The sequence below is a fragment of the Salmo salar genome, chromosome 29 (genome assembly GCF_965601325.2).
Source record: "Salmo salar chromosome 29, fSalSal1, whole genome shotgun sequence".
Classification (NCBI taxonomy): Eukaryota; Metazoa; Chordata; class Actinopteri; order Salmoniformes; family Salmonidae; genus Salmo; species Salmo salar.
In genome coordinates this window covers 4,962,501-4,982,256 of record NC_138319.1, presented here as the reverse complement: position 1 = coordinate 4,982,256, position 19,756 = coordinate 4,962,501, and the positions used below count along the sequence as shown (strand labels likewise).

At 42.6% G+C, this 19,756-nt stretch overlaps 1 protein-coding gene across 1 annotated transcript in view; it reads left to right on the top strand.

Annotated features, from left to right (window-relative positions):
- LOC106590040 (kinesin-1 heavy chain) overlaps positions 1-19,756 on the top strand; it is a 53,024-nt gene that overhangs the window by 24,255 nt on the left and 9,013 nt on the right. Inside the window, exons 2-17 of the mRNA XM_014180536.3 lie at positions 1,449-1,536; positions 1,631-1,704; positions 1,976-2,080; positions 2,254-2,302; positions 3,435-3,490; positions 6,667-6,754; positions 7,280-7,404; positions 11,068-11,172; positions 11,623-11,768; positions 12,600-12,748; positions 13,114-13,304; positions 13,735-13,803; positions 18,149-18,355; positions 18,676-18,819; positions 19,053-19,241; positions 19,463-19,580. Of these exons, the coding sequence (XP_014036011.2) occupies positions 1,449-1,536; positions 1,631-1,704; positions 1,976-2,080; positions 2,254-2,302; positions 3,435-3,490; positions 6,667-6,754; positions 7,280-7,404; positions 11,068-11,172; positions 11,623-11,768; positions 12,600-12,748; positions 13,114-13,304; positions 13,735-13,803; positions 18,149-18,355; positions 18,676-18,819; positions 19,053-19,241; positions 19,463-19,580 (1,903 nt within the window). The remainder of the gene's footprint in view (positions 1-1,448; positions 1,537-1,630; positions 1,705-1,975; positions 2,081-2,253; positions 2,303-3,434; positions 3,491-6,666; positions 6,755-7,279; positions 7,405-11,067; positions 11,173-11,622; positions 11,769-12,599; positions 12,749-13,113; positions 13,305-13,734; positions 13,804-18,148; positions 18,356-18,675; positions 18,820-19,052; positions 19,242-19,462; positions 19,581-19,756) is intronic.

Below are 19,756 nucleotides of genomic sequence, written 5' to 3'. Positions count from 1 at the left end.
AAACTTGCAGTTTGCAGACAGTAAGATACACTATTTGCTTGTGGATTTATATTAAGAAGCAAAGTAGAAAGCAGCATTGTTGTGACCCACATCTTGTGAATGGCAACTTGTCGGCAAGTGCTCGTGACTCCGTGGTCACACAACTGCTCTCCCTGAGTGACGGGGCAGGGCTTGGTGTGGAAAGTAGAAGAGGGGAGAAGGATGGTTCAAGTAGCAAACACAAAAATGGACGTTACACTTGGCAGATTGGCGTGTCACATTTAACAAACCAAACATTGAAATACCGTAGGGCTGTTGATTGGTCTAAATTTGTATGTATTTTTCCATGTATCAACACGCTATGTTTGAATATTGAGCTTGTCTGATGCCCTCCCCTTCTGCTGCTGTCCTTTGCAGGTTCTTCCATTATGCTCCTGAAGTTGCCGGCAAATTTTTCAATTCGGAGTGCCAAGTTATCGTACCATTTCTACTGATTTTCAAATGCCCCTTTTTGTGGAACAGTCATTTAATTTATAATAAAATCTTATCTCAAAATCAATGTCATGTGGTTAATTAATGAAAATGACACTTCTAAGCTTTTATTGCCATTGCCTATATGTAAAAGTAGCCTACATAAAGCCAACAAATAAAAACATTGCAGCCAGCATGTGGAAAATGTCCTGATTTAAAAAAATTATAGGAATATCCTATAAATCACATTGGCTACACATGGCCTGTCTGCGAGGAACTTCAAACATTGTTTCAACTATTTAAACTTAGTCAGGCCCGAAGCTCATGCTAGCAAACTTACAACGTAGAAGATATTCTGGGCCCTCAGTTTCCTGCATCAGTGAGCTCCTGACAGATGCAGCTGTAGGCTAAGGGATAAAAAGTAATCATGTTGGCCTTTTTTTATGACGTTTCATGCCGAGTTTCATGTTTCATGCTGAGTGGTTTATTGAAAGGTAGAGCACTGCAACAATTTTTTTCAATAGGTTAAACTATTGTCATTCTCAATGGATATAAAAACAATGATGGTAAATTTAAAATAATCTGAAAAAATGGTAAATGTACTACTGGTGTGCTGTCTACGCAATGGATTAGTTCACTCAGACAGGCGTGAATCAGACGGGTGTCTCGTGTGCCATAACATTTTTTTTTAAAAGATATATTTGCCACTGCTCAAGAAAAAACCTTGATCAACCAAACAATTGACCAGTTGACTTAATGTGGTCAGTCTTAAAATACTGTTATAAAAGGTCATATAGAAACCCAAACCGGTCCTTGCATCAATACCTGTGTGTGTGGTATAGTAAAATACAGGATACTACCCAGCCCGAAGTAAATGTCAACATTGGTGCAAGTTACAGTAATTCTGTTTTGGATACTTTTCCTAATCACCTTGTTGTTCTTGAGAGGCCTACTAAGTATACTTTGTTGCTGATTTGACTTTCCCTCTCGTCTTACAGGGTAAACCGTTCATGTTTGACCGAGTGTTCGGGTCCAATACGACACAGGAGCAGATGTACAAAGCCTCTGCTCAGAAGATTGTGAAAGGTACTATCCTGTGGCACTGTCCTACCAGTGCAAACCTTCTCGGCAGTTTTTAAAGTAATTGTTTTAAGTTCTCAATGTCTTTTGCTACATACAGATGTCCTTGAGGGCTACAACGGGACTATATTTGCCTTTGGGCAGACATCGTCTGGAAAAACGCACACCATGGAGGTGAGGGAGAGCGAGGCCTATAAAATTCTACATGCTTCATGCTTCTATCTTAATGGGTTTGGTCAAATGATTTCAACCAGGATTGGGGTCAATTCCATTTAAATTGTCAATGAAGGAAGTAAACTGAAATTCCTAAAATGCTCTCAAATAAAGTCGTGTAAAATTGGAATTTCAGGTTACTTCCTGCGTTGACGGAATTTAAATAAAATTGACCCCAACCCTGCTTTCAACTGTTCTAAGTTTGACGGAAACCTGTCTTTGTCCTGTAAAGGGTAGCCTCCATGACCCGGATGGAATGGGGATCATCCCCAGAATAGTCCAGGACATCTTCAACTACATCTACTCAATGGACGAGAACCTGGAGTTCCATATCAAGGTATGGAGCACTTCAACCACACAGCTGGCCTCAAGTGATTCGGAAATGTACCTCAAGCCTGAGCGCGCCCTGTGAATCTACTAACTAGCTAGCTATTCCACATCAGCTACATAATCCGAATCAAAAACACTGCCCAGCTAGATTGTTTCTAATCAGAGGACTCTCTGTTGCAGGTTTCATATTTTGAAATTTACCTGGACAGGATCAAGGACCTACTGGATGGTACGTACTGTATGTTACGGCACAGCAAGCGTCCTCATTTGACCATTCTGGAGATTTAGGGGGTGTCCCAAATGGCGCACTATTTCATATAGTCCATTACTTTTCACCAGGACGGGAAGGGCTCTGGTGAAAATGTGTGCACTGTATAGGGAATAGGGTGCCATTTGGGACGCAGACATCATCTATTGGGTAATTACTCCCCCTCACACACATACATACAGTTGAAATCAGAAGTTTGCATACACTTATGTTGGTGTCATTAAAACTCGTTTTTCAACCACTCCACACATTTCTTGTTAACAAACTATAGTTTTGGCAAGTCGGTTAGGACATCTACTTTGTGCATGACACAAGTAATTTTTCCAACAATTGTTTACAGACAGATTATTTAACTTTTAATTCATTGTGTCACAATTCCAGTGGGTCAGAAGTTTACTAAGTATGGGGACAATGACCCCAAGCATACTTCCAAAGTTGTGGAAAAATGGCTTAAGGACAACAAAGTCAAGCTATTGGTGTGGCCATCACAAAGCCCTGATGTCATTCCTATAGAATATTTGTGGGCAGAACTGAAAAAGTGTGTGCGAGCAAGGAGGCCTACAAACCTGACTCGGTTACACCAGCTCTGTCAGGAAGAATGGGCCAAAATTCACCCAACTTATTGTGGGAAGCTTGTGGAAGGCTAACCAAAACGTTTAACCCAAGTTAAACAATTTATAGGCAATGCTACCAAATACTAATTGAGTGTATGTAAACTTCTGACCAACTGGGAATGTGATGAAAGAAGTAAAAGCTGAAATAAATTATTCTCTCTACTATTATTCCGACATTTCACATTCTTAAAATAAAGGGGTGATCCTAACTGACCTAAGACAGGGAATTCTTACTAGGATTAAATGTCAGGAATTGTGACAAACTGACTTCAACTGTACTTCAATTGAGTTGATTTTGTCTAGACAGTGAACTTATATTCTGCAGCATTCAGATGAAAAAAATAAAACATGTTGTGGCTGCTTTGTGCTTCTAAATGCTGGTACCTGCCTGTTGATGATTCCTTGTTAATATTGTGATCAACATAATAAGTAATGTAATAACTGCAATAATAAAATGTTTTTTTTTCTTCCCTCTGCAGTAACTAAGAACAACCTGTCTGTACATGAGGATAAAAACAGGGTGCCCTATGTCAAGGTAAGTCTTATTTATGGTCAAGTGAACCAAACACATCTACAGTGCATTCGGAAAGTATTCAGACCCTTGACTTTTTCCACATTTTGTTACAGCCTTACTCTAAAATGTATTAAATTGTTTTGTTCCCTCAACAATCTTCTCCCACACTATCAATAATGACAGAGCAAAAACAACAGGTATTCAGAAATGTTTGCACATTTACATAAGTTTTCAGACCCTTTGCTTAGTACTTTGTTCAAGCACATTTGGCAGCGATTTACAGCCTCGAGTCTTGGGTATGACACTACAAACTTGGCACTAGAGGTCGACCGATTAATCGGAATGGCCGATTAATTAGGGCCGATTTCAAGTTTTCATAACAATCGGTAATTGGTATTTTGGCCACCGATTTGCCGATTTTTATTTTTTTTACACCTTTATTTAACTAGGCAAGTCAGATTAAGAACACATTCTTATTTACAATGACGGCCTAGAAACGGGGGTTAACTGCCTTGTTCAGGGGGGATTCGTTTTTGCAACCTTCGGTTACCAGTCCAACGCTCTAACCACCTGCCTTACATTGCACTCCACAAGGATTAACAGGCTGACTACCTGTAACGCGAGGGCAGAATAAGATACCGGGTAGGGAGTGGTCTATTTCATTGCGTTTTTCACTCATCACGTTTATTCCGAAAAATGTCTGTCCTCACATGTCTGTTTGCCTATGGACAAACATTAAGAATAAGCTACGTGGTGAGTTGATGCCTATTCGGCAGCTAGTTAGTTAGGTTTGTATGCGTTGCTACTTTGTATGCGTTGTTGGTTGGAAACCTTTTACTTTACGTTTTTTGGAACAGATTCCTGTTGGAACGTTCCACAAATTATACCCACCCCTTCAAACCTATCAACTCCCAAGATTAGGCTGGTGTAACCGATGTGAAATGGCTAGCTAGTTAGCCGGGTGCGCGCTAATAGCGTTTCAAACGTCACTCCCTCTGAGACTTGGAGTAGGTTTTTCCCTTCCTCTGCATGGGTAACGCTGCTTCGAGGGTGGCTGTTGTCGATGTGTTCCTGGTTCAAGCCCAGGTAGGAGCGAGGAGAGGGACCGACGCTATACTGTTACACTGGCAAGACTAAAGTGCCTATAAGAACATACAATAGTCAAAGGTATATGAAATACAAATCGTATAGAGAGAAATAGTCCTATAATAACTACAACCTAAAACTTCTTACCTGGGAATATTGAAGACTCATGTTAAAAGGAACCACCAGCTTTCATATGTTCCCATGTTCTGAGCAAGGTACTTAAACGTTAGCTTTCTTACATGGCACATATTGCACTTTTACTTTCTTCTCCAACACTTTGTTTTGCATTATTTAAACCAAATTGAACGCGTTTCATTTTTTATTTGAGGCTAAATAGATTTTATTGATGTATTGTTGTAATTGTCATTATAATTATTATAATTATTTTTTTAAATTGTCCGATTAATCGGTACCGGCGTTTTTGGTCCTCCAATAATCAGTAACAGCGTTGAAAAATCATCGGTCGACCTCTACTTGGCACACTTGTATTTCGGGAGTTTGTCCCATTCTTCTCTGCAGATCCTCTCAAGCTCTGTCAGGTTGGATGTGGAGCGTTGCTGCACAGCTATTTTCAGGCCTCTCCAGAGATGTTAGATCGGGTTCAAGTCCGTGCTCTGGCTGGGCCACTCGAGACATGCCCCGAAGCCACTCATGCGGTGTCACGGCTGTGTTCTTAAGGTCATTGTCTTGTTGGAAGGTGACCCTTTGCCCCAGTCTGAGGTCCTGAGCACTCTGGAGCAGGTTTTCATCAAGGATCTCTCTGTACTTTGCTTCATTCATCTTTGCTTCGACCATAACTAGTCTCCCAGTCCCTAACGCTGAAAAACATCCTCACAGCATGATGCTGCCACAACCATGCTTCACCGTAGGGATGGTGCCAGGTTTCTTCCAGACGTGACACTTGGCATTCAGGCCAAAGAGTTCAATCTTGGTTTCATTTAACCAGAGAATCTTGTTTCTTATGGTCTGAGAGTCTTTAGGTGCCTTTTGGCAAACTCCAAGTGGGCTGTCATGTGCATTTTACTGAGGAGTGGCTTCTGTCTGGCCACTCTACCACAAAGGCCTGATTGGTGGAGTGCTGCAGAGATGGGAGAAACTTCCAGAAGGACAACCATCTCCACAGAGGAACTCTGGAGCTCTGTCAAAGTGACCATCGGGTTCTTGGTCACCTCCCTGACCAAGGCCCTTCTCCCGTGATTGCGCAGTTTGGCCGTGCAGACAGCTCTAGGAAAAGTCTTTGTGGTACTTAACTTATTTCCTTTAATAATGATGAAGGCCACTTGGGGACCTAAAGTACTGCAGACATTTTTTTTGGTACCCTTCTCCAGATCTGTGCCTTAACACAATCCTGCCTTGAGCTTTACGGACAATTCCTTCGACCTAATGGCTTGGTTTTTGCTCTATGAACTGGACCAATATATAGACGTGTGTGCGTGCCTTTCCAAATCGATCCAATGAATTGAATTTACCACAGGTGGACTCCAATCAAGTTGTAGAAACATCTGAAGTATAATCAATGGAAACAGGTTGCACCAGAGCTCAATTTCGTGTCTCATAGCAAAGGGTCTGAATAGTTATGCAAATAGGGTATTTTTAGTTTTTTTATGAATTTGCAAAAATGTCTAAACATGACACTTTGTTATTTTGGGGTATTGTGTGTAGATTAATTTATCCTCATCAATGTAATTCATTTTAGAACAAGGCTGTAACCAAATGTGGAAAAAGTCTCTGAATACTTTCCGAATGCACTGGTAAATGGTTTCATAGATGGATCCATGAACGGTTGGTTGGTGAGGTGGATGAAATGTAAAGACATCTGTAGATGTGTGCGTTTCGATTAGTGGGTCTCAAATGATACCCTATTCCCTTTGTAGTGCACTACTTTTGGATTTGTGAACGCAAGTCAAAAGTAGTGCACTTACATAGGAAGTAGTACTACTTTGGATGCATCTTATTTGTGGGTTGGAGAAAGTCAAAGCACTTTACAATACTGATATAACTTCCTGATTATCCGTGACTTTAATGTCAATGTTATCTAAGTTTTTCATCATAATCGTCTCTTTGTCTACCATGGTAAATCACAGTGGTGCCTTGGTTCCTTGTGTCCTCAGGGGTGTACCGAGCGCTTTGTTTGCAGTCCCGAGGAGGTCATGGATACTATTGACGAGGGCAAATCCAACCGACACGTGGCCGTCACAAGTGAGTCAGTCCAATACTGGGACCGTTTCAGTCCCGCCTGCTACTCATGGGTTCATTATGATCCTCCGCCTGCATCTCCTGATCTACCAAGCCATGTCCTAAATGCCACCTTTTTCTCTTTATAGTGACTATTTTTGACCAGGGTCCATATGGTTGTGGTTGAAAGTAATGCACTATTTAGTGAACAGGGTGCCATTTAGGATGCAATTACACAGCTGTTACATAATTAGGACCAGGAGTTTTCCTGACCAGGAATCAGGAACATCTGTAGACACAAGTTAATATACACAGTAGAACTTGTACTAAGCTAGTATTCTCTAGAAACTAAAACATTACTGAGCAGTCCTTTCAACTGAAAGTGAAAGATTATGACTGATGCTAGCAATCAAAGATGTTCTTAATGTAGACTTTTATAAATGCACATTAATTCATTAGATTCCTCACAGAATCATGGCCGTCAAGTTCTTTGTTTCTGTTAGCAATATATTTGTTATATTGTGTTAACGTATGTGTGTGCTTTTATAGACATGAATGAGCACAGCTCCAGAAGTCACAGTATCTTCCAGATCAACGTGAAGCAGGAGAACACTGCTACAGAGCAGAAACTCAGCGGCAAGCTCTACCTTGTCGATCTGGCCGGTAGCGAAAAAGTATGGCTCCATCGTTTCTTTCTCTGTGCCTTTCTGTGTCTGCGTTTTGATCATTCACCATTTTCCAGAAGTGTGCAATTGCCCACTTCGGCATGGATTTTACAATGGTGTTTAACTCAGTCCAGCCAGTGCTTATACCAATCCTTTTAAATGCATGATGAGGAGAGTGCAGGTGCACACTTGTGGAAAATCGGGATGGAGCATAAGCCTTTTCTTCTTCCGTGTACTTTTCCTCTGGTTCCTCCCTTTGTCTCCATCTTGGTGTTCAAGTTCAACACATTCACTTTTGCACAATGCCAGCTTTCTCCTACTGTAGATATAGCCTAGCAGGCAGCTATTGATCTGAACATTTGGTCATAACTAGCTAGTCTTCCACAACTAGCTAGTATCTCAAGCTGCCTCACAGTACAGAAATAGGAGATATGCTCCTGTCCTATGAGCCGTTCTGGCTCGGACACGGCTACTTTTACCACATCTTGGTTTGCCTCGAGTCTTTAGCACTAGGGTTTAACATTTTCCCGGTATTTTACAATAAATAAATAATTTTACTCCCGGTATTTCCCGCCAAAACTGGAAAGTTTGGAAAGTATTCAGACCCCTTTGACTTTATCCACATTTTGTTACTTTACAGCCTTATTCTAAAATTGAATAAATAGTTTTTTCCCTCATCAATCTACAAACTTCCCCATAATGACAAAGCGAAAACATTTTCTTTTGTGTAAATTTATAATGAATGAAAAACGAAATACCTTATTTATATAAGTATTCAGACCCTTTGCTATGACACTCGAAATTGAGCTCTGGTGCAGCCTGTTTCCATTGATCATTCTTGATGTTTCTACAACTTGATTGGAGACCACCTGTGGTAAATTCAATTTATTGGACATGATTTTGGGAAGGCGCACACCTGTGTGTGTGTGTGTGTGTGTGTATTTTTAAGGTTCCACAGTGGACAGTGCATGTCGGAGCAAAAACCAAGCCATGAGGTTGAAGGAATTGTCCCTAGAGCTCTGAGTCAGGATTGTGTCGAGGCACAGATCTGGGGAAGGGTACCAAAACATTTCTGCAGCGTTGAAGGTCCCCAAGAACAGTGGCTTCCATCATTCTTAAATGGACTAAGTTTGGAACCATCAAGACTCTTCATAGAGCTGGCCGCCTGGCCAAACTGAGCAATCGGGGGAGAAGGGCCTTGGTCAGGGAGGTGACCAAGAACCCAATGGTCTCTCTGTCAGAGCTCCAGACTTCCTCTGTGGAGATGGGAGAAACTTCCAAAAAGACAACCGTCTCTGTAGCCCTCTACCAATCATGACTTTTATGGTATAGTGTCTAGATGCTATACACTCCTCAGTAAAAGGCACATGACAGCCCGCTTGGAGTTTGCCAAAAGGCACCTAAAGGACTCTCAGACCATAAGAAACAAGATTCTCTGGTCTGATGAAACCAAGATTGAACTCTTTGGCCTGAATGCCAAGCGTCACGTCTGGAGGAAACCTTGCACCATCCCTACAGTGAAGCGTGGTGGCAGCATCATGCTGTGGGGATGTTTTTCAGCGGCAGTGACTGGGAGACTAGTCAGGATCGAGGGAAAGATGAACAGAGCAAAGTACAGAGATCCTTGATGAAAACCTGCTCCAGAGCGCTCAGGACCTCAGACTGGGGAAAAATGTCACCCTGCAACAGGACAACAACCCTAAGCACACAGCCAAGATAATGCAGGAGTAGCTTCGGGACATGTCTCTGAATGTCCTTGAGTGGCCCAGCCAGAGCCCGGACTTGAACCCCATCAAACATCTCTGGAGAGACTTAAATGGCTGTGCAGCGACGCTCCCCATCCAGCCTGACAGAGCTTTGGAGGAACTGCAGAGAAGAATGGGAGAAACTCCCCAAATACAGGTGTACCAAACTTGTAGCGTCATACCCTAGAAGACTCGGCTGTTATTGCTGCCAAAGGTGCTTCAACAAAGTACTGAGTGAAGGGTCTGAATACTTACGTAAATGTGATATTGAATTTTTTATTTTTTATTTAGCAAAATATCAACCTGTTTTTGCTTTGTCATTATGGGGCATTTTGTGTAGGTTGAGGGAGAAAAACAATGAATGTTTTTGAATAATGTTGTAATGTAACCAAATGTGGACAAAGTCGAGGGGTCTGAACTTCCCTATTTTATTTTATTTATTTATTTTTGTGTTTTTTTTTCTTCTTTGTATAGCTTTCATAATATTACCCCTAATGCTTCATTCCTTCCTCGCTTTCATCAGTTAAATTAAACACATTTTGTCCTTATCTTCATCATTCTAATGACATGCTTGAATAATATAGGACTAGAATTAGATGCAGACAGACGGCTTTCACTTTTTTTCCCAACGAATGAATTGTTATGGCTCTGAATAAATAACTGCTATAGCCTACCACAATTGCGTGTTGCTCTTCTTTCAAACTACCTGTGAGTTCTATTGGTTGCTGTATTTAACATTCAGCAAACAATAGTCTATTGGTATAAGAAATTGCGTCAACAAAGTGTTTTCCTGCATGGGACTCCAAGAGCTAAGGAGCGTTTTAAGGAGAGTGGCCAGCGGCGCACAGGTGCATGTGTATTGCTCAAGAGACAGAGGTTAGAAGCTTATTATGCATAACTCATCATTCATTAGCTAAATATAAAGCTAATACTGTATTGAATGTATTACTTGAAAGAGGTAGGCTAGGTTATATATATCCATCCTGTTCAAGGTTGGGTATCTATTTTGGATGCAATTTGAATGGAATTGGAGAGTGAGAGAGACTACTACTACTACTACTATGCTTTAATTTAACGCAACAATATTTGAGTAATGGTTCATTTTAAAACTCTGCAGCTGCAATAAAATCTTTACAATAAAAAAGGTTACCCTGGAAAGCCAGATGGAGATGTGTAATTAGACGTGCATTCGGTCCTTATATTACTGTAGTGTACACTATGCTGCAGCAAATGTAGGCCTACCTGTCACAAGAGAAAAAAGTTACCGTGATGAAGTCTGCATGCATTGTGAACTGAACTCCATACTGAGATGGGCTCTGTTCCCAACATGAGTGTTGATTATTGATCATGTAGAGAGAAGCAAGATTTAGTCATAGCATATAATTTAAGTTCCATTTCACGTCATGCTGTTTATATACAGTAAAAAATGTTATTTACTGGTGTCACGCAGTTATTTGTCCCGGAAAAGGGAGTGTTTTTGGGCGGTAAATCTCGATAGCTGGGTTCCCGCCATTCAACCCTATTTAGCACATATATGTTGTTACTCCTTACTCACACGACAACAGCAGTAATCGAATCATAATCCAAAGGATGGCACTAAACTCAAGCAAAGCCTTTCTCATGCTTCGTTGCCCTTTTTCATGATCTGCTTTTGTTACAAATTAATATCAATGTTTGTAGTGTCCTGTATCATCTTTAAGATTTCTGGCAGCATTACTTCTTAGTTCGATATGGGACCCAACCAAATGGCTCCCTTTTTCCAATATCGTGCACTACTTTTCATAAAAATAGTGCACTAAATCAAGAAAAGGGTGCCATTTGGGACAGAGGCGGTTTCTTCGAATTTTGGGTGATGTAATGTCTTGTACCAGTTTTGTCATGAGGGCTTGTGTGTTGGATTGTGATCTCTTAAAAATTGTGTGTCTAGGTGGGTAAAACTGGAGCTGAGGGAGCAGTGCTGGAAGAAGCTAAAAACATCAACAAATCCCTGTCTGCACTGGGCAACGTCATCTCTGCCCTAGCCGAAGGCTCGGTGAGATAACATAATACCACTCTGCCCCCTTGGGGCTGGGGAGAATGACTGTAAATGACTCCCTATTCCCTAAATAGGGAACTTATTCTTGACCAAACTCTGGTCAAAAGTAGTGCACTATATTGCGAATAGGGTGTCATTTGGGACGCATGTCAACGAACAGCTGTTCTAACAAAAGGGAGAACATCAGAAATACATGTTTTTCTAATGAGGATACTTTCAAGTTAGGAACGAATGATAAAATATGGAAGGAATCAAAGGAGTGTCTCATGCACAAGTCATACATGCATATTTCTAAACACTTGTAATCCTAGGTTTTCAGTACCTGTATACGGTATAATTTACTCTTGGATTACATAGAGTTCAGCCCAGGTTTTCAGTATTATTCTCCAGAACAAAGTGATGTGTTTTTAGATTGAAGCTCAAGTCCCCCTCCCCTCCTTTCTCCAGACCTATGTCCCTTACAGAGACAGTAAGATGACCCGTATCCTGCAGGACTCTCTGGGTGGTAACTGTAGGACCACCATGGTCATCTGTGCCTCGCCCTCCGCCTACAACGAGGCTGAGACAAAGTCCACACTGATGTTCGGACAGCGGTACGTAGAGGACGCTCTCAGCCCCTGGACTGTAAACGACCCACAACCAGTCTCAGCCCCTGTACTTAACTGTATATTAGTGGGTCCCAGCTTTTTTCTCAACCGGTATCCCCAATCACCTTTATCTCTGTACCCCTTATCATGCAACCGATTGCAACTACTAGACCTATGTTTAGCCAACATCTTATTCATCTTCCCAATAATTCCTTTCGAATAGTCCTCATACCCCCAGGGGTACTAGTAACCCCAGATTGAGAACCACTGCTGTATATGACCAAGAACCACCGGTGGGGTGGAAGTTTTGTAAATGGAAATTGAATGTTGGTACATTGTTAGCAATGGCTGTTATGGTCAGAATATGCTACAGTCTACACAGTTTGCTTTATAGGAGGGTTGGTTGTTTTGGCAACAAAACCGATGCGTGCGCAACTATGGGGCAAAACAGATGGGGTTGGCTTAGATAGTTTACATGTTGTCAACAATGTTTTGTCTACAATTTTTATTGAAAAAATAAATACATTGCGTAATGAGCACTTGTCTCTCAAATACCTAATTACAGGGAATCTTTGCCATATTAGAGTAGACATAACATCAGACATGGTTTCAAGAACAAGACAAAACTAGCTGAAACAAGCCACCTACAATTCCCCACATGGCAGCTTCTTGTCATTGTTTCTAGCTTTCTGACCACCTAGAATCATAACACACGGACTTCTGCCCCATTTGAATTGCACGCATTGTTTTCTTGATGTCAGCTAATCCGTCTATGGGTGGTTGCCAGTGCCACACCCACTTTCAAAGGTGACACTTTGTTTTGTATGTGTGTGACAGAGCTAAGACCATTAAGAACACAGTGTGTCTGAATGTGGAGCTGACGGCAGAACAGTGGAAGAAAAAGTATGAAAGAGAGAAGGCGAAGAACACAACCCTGAGGGGTACCGTCACCTGGCTGGAGAACGAACTCAACCGCTGGAGAAATGGTATGAGAGAAGAAATATGGAAACCATAAATCAATATTCAAGTAGTGTTCAAAGATGACTGATAATTTCATGAATCACGCTCATGTCCTATTTTAGGATTGAACAGGGTCGTATTCATTAGTGTACTGCACACCGTAGCAAAGGTTTTGCAATGTAAACCGTGTTGAGTAAACTGTTTCCGTTGCAAAATAGTTTGCTACGGTGTGCACTAATGACTACAACCCAGGAAATAGTCTACATGTTGTGTAGATACCACAGAAGTTGACTTTTGTTTCTAACCCTGTCTCTCTAACCCTGTCTGTCTCCATCCTTCTCTCCGTGGCTCCCTCCCTTCCTCTTTCCCTCCCTCTGTGCTGCCCCTATAGGTGAGAGTGTGCCGGTGGAGGAGCAGTTTGACAAAGAGAAGGCTAACGCTGAGGTCCAGGCTCTAGACAACGTGGTGAACAATGAGAAGATGGCCCCCTCACCCAACATTCCAGGGGTTAAACTGACCGACGCAGAGAAGGAGAAGTGTGAGGCCGAGCTGTCTAAACTCTACAAGCAGCTGGATGATAAGGTGAGGTAGCAGAGCCACATGGCAACAGAGCCACATGGCAACAGTGACCTTGTACACTGAGGTGCCAGAAAGATTTCCATGAGGTAGTCATTTAAAGGTAGATTCAGTGCGATGACGTAGATGCACAAAGTGAACAGCAGCAGTTGGTCAATTTCCGCAGCAACTAAGAGTGTTGAAGCGCAAGGCTCAACTTCTCTGCTGTTTTGTTCCCGTAGCTACCACGTAGCAGCGATAAGTGAACCCGTGCACATGCGCATATACACTGTGAGAGCAAAGTCTTGCATCGCGCTCATTGCAATATCTATGGTCCTGCTCGTGGCAACGCCAGAATGCTGAGTCTACCTTTAAAATATGTTTTGCTGATGATTTGAGACGAGAACTCTTTGGTCTTAACACCATTAACACACCCCCTCTCTCTTCTCTCCATCAGGATGATGAGATCAACCAGCAGAGCCAGCTGGCAGAGAAACTAAAGCAGCAGATGCTGGACCAGGAGGAGGTGAGACCCCTTGCTACCACAAACTCATATACTTACGCCGTGTCCCTCCAGCCTCCCTGCTCTGTTAACAGGGCCTGTACAGTCTGCCTGTACAGGCCTGTCTGAGGGGTCAGACTGTTAGCTGACGGTTAGCCCGGACACAGCAGGGTTAAAGAGGCACCACTCAGCCTGGGTAGAATCTGACATCTAACACTGTCTCATCTCAGCCTTCGGTAGGCTGGATTTGAATTACAGATGAATATTCTGAGTAGGGAATTAATAACAGGCATGGGTCTTGTTCAGTAGGGCACAAAATAGCATAATGTTCTGCAATTGAAAGTACCTACCTGTTTCAGAAGTTTTCTCCTTACTGAACACAATCGCAAGTTAGCTTTTTACAAGCGAGAGCTACACCTTTTCTCCTCTCATTAGCCTTTTACAAAGACAGAAGAAACCGTATCAATTAATTACTTAATCAAATATCCCCCCTTGCCTATGTTTACATACTACTGATTTGAAACAGTAATAGTACAATAAATACCTGGAATGGGACGGTAAAGGACGCACATGTTCCTTTCCTGTAACCCTGACCTGACGCGCCCACTTTAGTTTTACGCTGGTGAAAGTTTTATGAACTTCCTCATCAGACATAAGGGAGGCTGTGGTAAGTTGGTCAGCCTGTAGTTCTCTTCTTCAAAGGTAAAGATTTAAATAAGATGGTGACTGTGTCCCAAATGGCACCCTATTCCCTTTATAGTGCAATACTTTTGACCAGGACCCATAGCACAGGAGGCTGCTGAGGGGAGGATGGCTCATATTAATTGCCGGAACGAATGAATTCAAACAAATCAAATGTTACTTGTAACGTGCGCCGAATACAACCGGTGTAGAACTTGCAGTGAAATGCTTACTTACAAGCCCTTAACCAAGAATGCACTTCAATAAGTACAGTTAAAAAATGTAATTAAAAAGTACACAATAAAATTAGGTTATATACCAGTGTGTGGGGATAAAGGTTAGTCAAGGTATTATTAATTGTTCAGCAGTCTTATGGCTTGGGGGTAGAAGCTGTTAAGGAGCCTTTTGGACCTAGACTTGGCGCGCCGGTACAGCTTGCTGTGCGGTAGCAGAGAGAATAGTCTATGACTTGGGTGACTGGAGTCTTAGACCAAAAAATGTGGGCCTTCCTCTGACACTCCCTAGTATATACAGTTGAAGTCGGAAGTTTACATACACCTTAGCCAAATACATTTTAACTCAGTTTTTCACAATTCCTGACATTTAATCCTAGTAAAAATTCCCTGTCTTAGGTCAGTTAGGATCACCACTTTATTTTAAGAATGTGAAATGTCAGAATAATAGTGTGATATATTTCTTTCATCACTTTCCCAGTGGGTCATACGTTTACATACACTCAATTAGTATTTGGTAGCATTGCCTTTTAAATTGTGTAATTTGGGTCAAATGTTTCAGGTAGCCTTCCACAAGCTTCCACAATAAGTTGGGTGAATTTTGGCCCTTTCCTCCTGACAGAGCTGGTGTTACTGAGTCCGGTTTGTAGGCCTCCTTGCTCACACACGCCTTTTCAGTTCTGCCCACAAATTTAATATAGGATTGACGTCAGGTATTTGTGATGGCCACTCCAATACCTTGACTTTGTTGTCGTTAAGCCATTTTGTCATGCTTTAGGTCATTGTCCATTTGGAAGACCCATTTGCGACCAAGCTTTAACTTCCTGACTGATGTCTTGAGATATATCCACACAATTTTCCTACCTCCATGATGCCATCTATTTTGTGAAGTGCACCAGTCCCTTCTGCAGCAAGGCACCCCCACAACATGATGCTTGCAAGCCTCCCCCTTTTTCCTCCAAACATAACGATGGTCGTTATGGCCAAACAGTTCTATTTTTTGTTTCATTTCTCCAAAAAGTACGATCTTTGATCTTTGTGCAGTTGCAAAGCGTAGTCTGGCTTTTCTATAGTGACTATGGAGCAGTGGCTTCTTCCTTGCTGAGCGACCTTTCAGGTTATGTCGATATAGGAGTCGTTTTACTGTGGATATAGATACTTTTGTACCTGTTTCCTCTAGCATCTTCACAAGGACCTTTGCTGTTGTTCTGGGATTGATTTGCACTTTTCGCACCAAAGTACGTTCATCTCTAGGAACGCGTCTCCTTCCTGAGCGGTATGACGGCTGCGTGGTCCCATGGTGTTTATACTTGCGTACTAGGGTTTGTACAGATGAACGTGGTGCCTTCAGGCATTTGGAAATTGCTCCCAAGGATGAACCAGACTTGTGGAGGTCTACAATTTTTTTTCCTGTGGTCTTGGCTGATTTCTTTTGATTTTCCCATGATGTTAAGCAGAGAGGCACTGAGATTGAAGGTAGACCTTGAAATACATCCACAGGTCCACCTCCAATTGACTCAAATGATGTCAATTAGCCTATCAGAAGCTTCTAAAGCCATGACATCCTTTTCTGGAATTTTCCAAGCAGTTTAAAGGCACAGTCAACTTAGTGTATGTACACTTCTGACCCACTGGAATTGTGACGCAGTGAAATAATCTGTCTGTAAACAATTGTTGGAAAAATGACTTGTCATGCATGAAGTAGAAGTCCTAACCGACATGCCAAAACTATAGTTTGTTAACAAGACATTTGTGGAGTGGTTTAAATACTAGTTTTAATGACCTAAGTTTGTTAACTTCCGACTTACATTGTAGATCCTGGATGGCAGGAAGCTTGGCCCCAGTGATGTACTATGCCGTACACATTACCCTTTGTAGTGCATTATGGTCTCATGCCGAGCAGTTGCCATAGCAGGCAGTGATGCAACCATTCAGGATGCCCTCGGTGGTGCAGCTATAGAAGCTTTTGAGGATCTGAGGACCCATGCCAAATATTTTCAGTCTCCTGAAGGGGGGGGGGGAGAAAGGGTTTGCCGTGCCCTTTCAACAACTATCTTGATGTGTTTGGACCATGATAGTTTGTTCGTGATGTGGACACAAGGAACATGAAACTCTCGACCTACTCCTGTTCGGCCCTCCTTTTCCTGTAGTCCACGATCAGCTCCTTTGTCTTGCTCACATTGAGAACTCAGGCTGCCAGGTCTCATCGTTTTCGGTGATCAGACCTACCACTGTTGTGTCGTCTGCAAACTTAATGATGGTGTTGGAGTCGTGCTTGGCCATGCAGTCGTGGGTGAACAGGGAGTACAGGAGTGGACTGAACACACACCCTTGAAGGGGCCCCAGTGTTGAGGATCAGTGTGGCAGATGTGGTGTTGCATACCCTTACCACCTAGGGGAGGCCCATCAGGAGGTCAAGTTGCAGAGGGAGAAGTTTTGTCCCAGGGTCCTTAGCTTAGTGATGAGCTTTGTGGGCACTATGGTTTTGAACGCTGAGCTGTAGTCAATGTACAGCATTCTAACAAAGGTGTTTGTCCAGGTGGGAAAGGGCAGTGTGGAGTGCGATTGAGATTGCGTCATCTGTGGATCTGTTGGGGCGGTATGTGAATTGGAGTGGGTCTAGGGTTTCCGGGATAATGGTGTTGATAGGAGTCATGACCAGCATTTCAAAGCACTTCATGGCTACTGACGTGAGTGCTATGAGGCGGTAGTCATTTAAGCAGGTTACCTTCGCTTTCTTGGGCACAGATTATGGTGGTCTGCTTGAAACATGTAGGTATTACAGACTGACAGGGAGAGGTTGAGAATGACAAGTGTGCTAGGTGACAGTTGGTCCGCGTGCTCGGATCACATGTACTGGTTATCCGTCTGGCCCCGTGGCCTTGTGAATGTTGACCTGTTTAAAGGGCTTGCTCACATCGGCTACGGCGAGCATGATCACACAGTTGTCCGGAAACCATTTGTTTGTCGTATTTGATACCATTCCACCCATTCCGCTCCAACCATTACCATGAGCCCGTCCTCCCTGATTAAGGTGCCACCTACCTCCTGTGGCTCATAGGTCCAAAGTAGTGCATTATTTAGGGAATAGGGTGCCATTTAGGACTCATCCACTGTGGTGTTGTGATTCAGGTCCTTAGAGGCTAGTATGAGGTTCATCGCTGGCTCACATAGATTAGCTGGAGATGAGTGAAGAGGTGTCCTGGGATAGCTGCGATACATTCGATTTTGGAATTTAAATGTAATGAGATATAGTCATTCATTCTTGAAAAATATTATTTATACATGCTTAGTTTTACTCTTGCCTCATCAGAACCCAAACTAAGCTTTTTTTTTATTCCTTTGTTTGTAAACAATGTGAAGGTGAATAACTACATTGTTAGAACTATACATTTTCTTGAATGGTCAGTCCTTGTATCCATAGCTCTGTCTTTGAATTTGTGTTCCTTCTCCAGCTGCTGGCCTCATCACGTCGCGACCACGACAACCTGCAGGTAGAGCTGAACCGTCTGCAGTCCGAAAATGAGGCGTCTAAGGAGGAGGTGAAGGAGGTGCTACAAGCCCTGGAGGAGCTGGCTGTTAACTATGACCAGAAGAGCCAGGAGGTGGAGGACAAGACTAAGGAGTTTGAGGCTCTCAGCGAGGAGCTCAACCAGAAATCGGTGAGAAGGATTCCATTTTCCAATAGGTCTACCTTACCTTTTTTTTTTTAAATGTCTTTCTTTCCTCTCTACCTTCAACCAGAAATTGGTGAGAGGAGAACAAGTCATTCATAATCTAAACTCACCAAGAGATTTTAGGACTGTGAAATCCTATAATGTCATATGCCAACTACTGACACTCTAGGTAAGAAATCCTGCTGGTTTTCACTGATTGGCTATTCACTCAGCTAGTGTTCCAGGTGTAAGTCAGTCCAGGATTAGAAAGGGAGGATGAAAACCAAAAGTGTCGAAGTAAACTTGTCCTTTGTCGTCGTCCTCAGAGTATCCTGGTGTCCATCGACTCTGAGCTGCAGAAGCTGAAGGAGATGACCAACCACCAAAAGAAGAGGGTCACTGAGATGATGTCATCTCTGCTCAAAGATCTGGCTGAGATCGGCATCGCTGTGGGCAGCAATGACATCAAGGTACGTATCATCATTCCGCGCTTTGCCAGCCAATCATGGAAGGGAAGCTTTTTGGGGAATCCTGAAGAGTGGAAGTTTGTGGCTCGTGTACTGTATATACCAATTAACCTCATCCTAAACATTAGTATCTTCATCCTTAGCTATGCTTTAGGTACACTATCTGATGCATGTCTTTTGCACAATGACATTTGAGTCTTACATTTGTGCCTTCACCCCCCCCCCCCCTTCTCCAGCAACAAGAGGGCAGTGGTCTGATAGACGAGGAGTTCACAGTGGCACGTCTGTACATCAGTAAGATGAAGTCGGAGGTGAAGACCATGGTGAAACGCAGCAAGCAGCTGGAGAGCACTCAGGCCGAGAGCAACGAGAAGATGGACGAGAACGAGAAGGAGCTGGCCTCCTGTCAGCTACGCATCTCCCAGGTAACCATCGTCTCCTGGGATAGAGGTCTTAAGAGAAGGTGTCATGGGGTGGCTGTAGTTCAAATTAAAATGTAGTCACTTCTCTTGGTCATTTCTATTTAATTCAGTGAATTAAAAGCAATGAGGAACATTGGGATCCGGATTACAGTTTACTTCTTGAATTAAATGGAATCGACCCCAAACCTGGTTCAATGTATTGCTCCATTTTAATTCCCCCTCAGCACGAGGCTAAGATCAAGTCCCTGACAGAGTACCTTCAGAACGTGGAGCAGAAGAAAAGACAGCTGGAGGAGAACGTAGACTCTTTGAATGAAGAACTGGTCAAGATCAGCGCTCAGGGTGACTGCAACATTTTTTATTTATCCTATTCAAACAGGAAGATCCCATCCCTCTTTTGCTTCGAAGACCTTTCCCCAACAAGGCACATCACACATTCCTTATTGAAATGTGTATTTTGATATGTTACTTCTACAAAACCATGGACACATTTGACTACAAGTTGACACCTAGCTTTT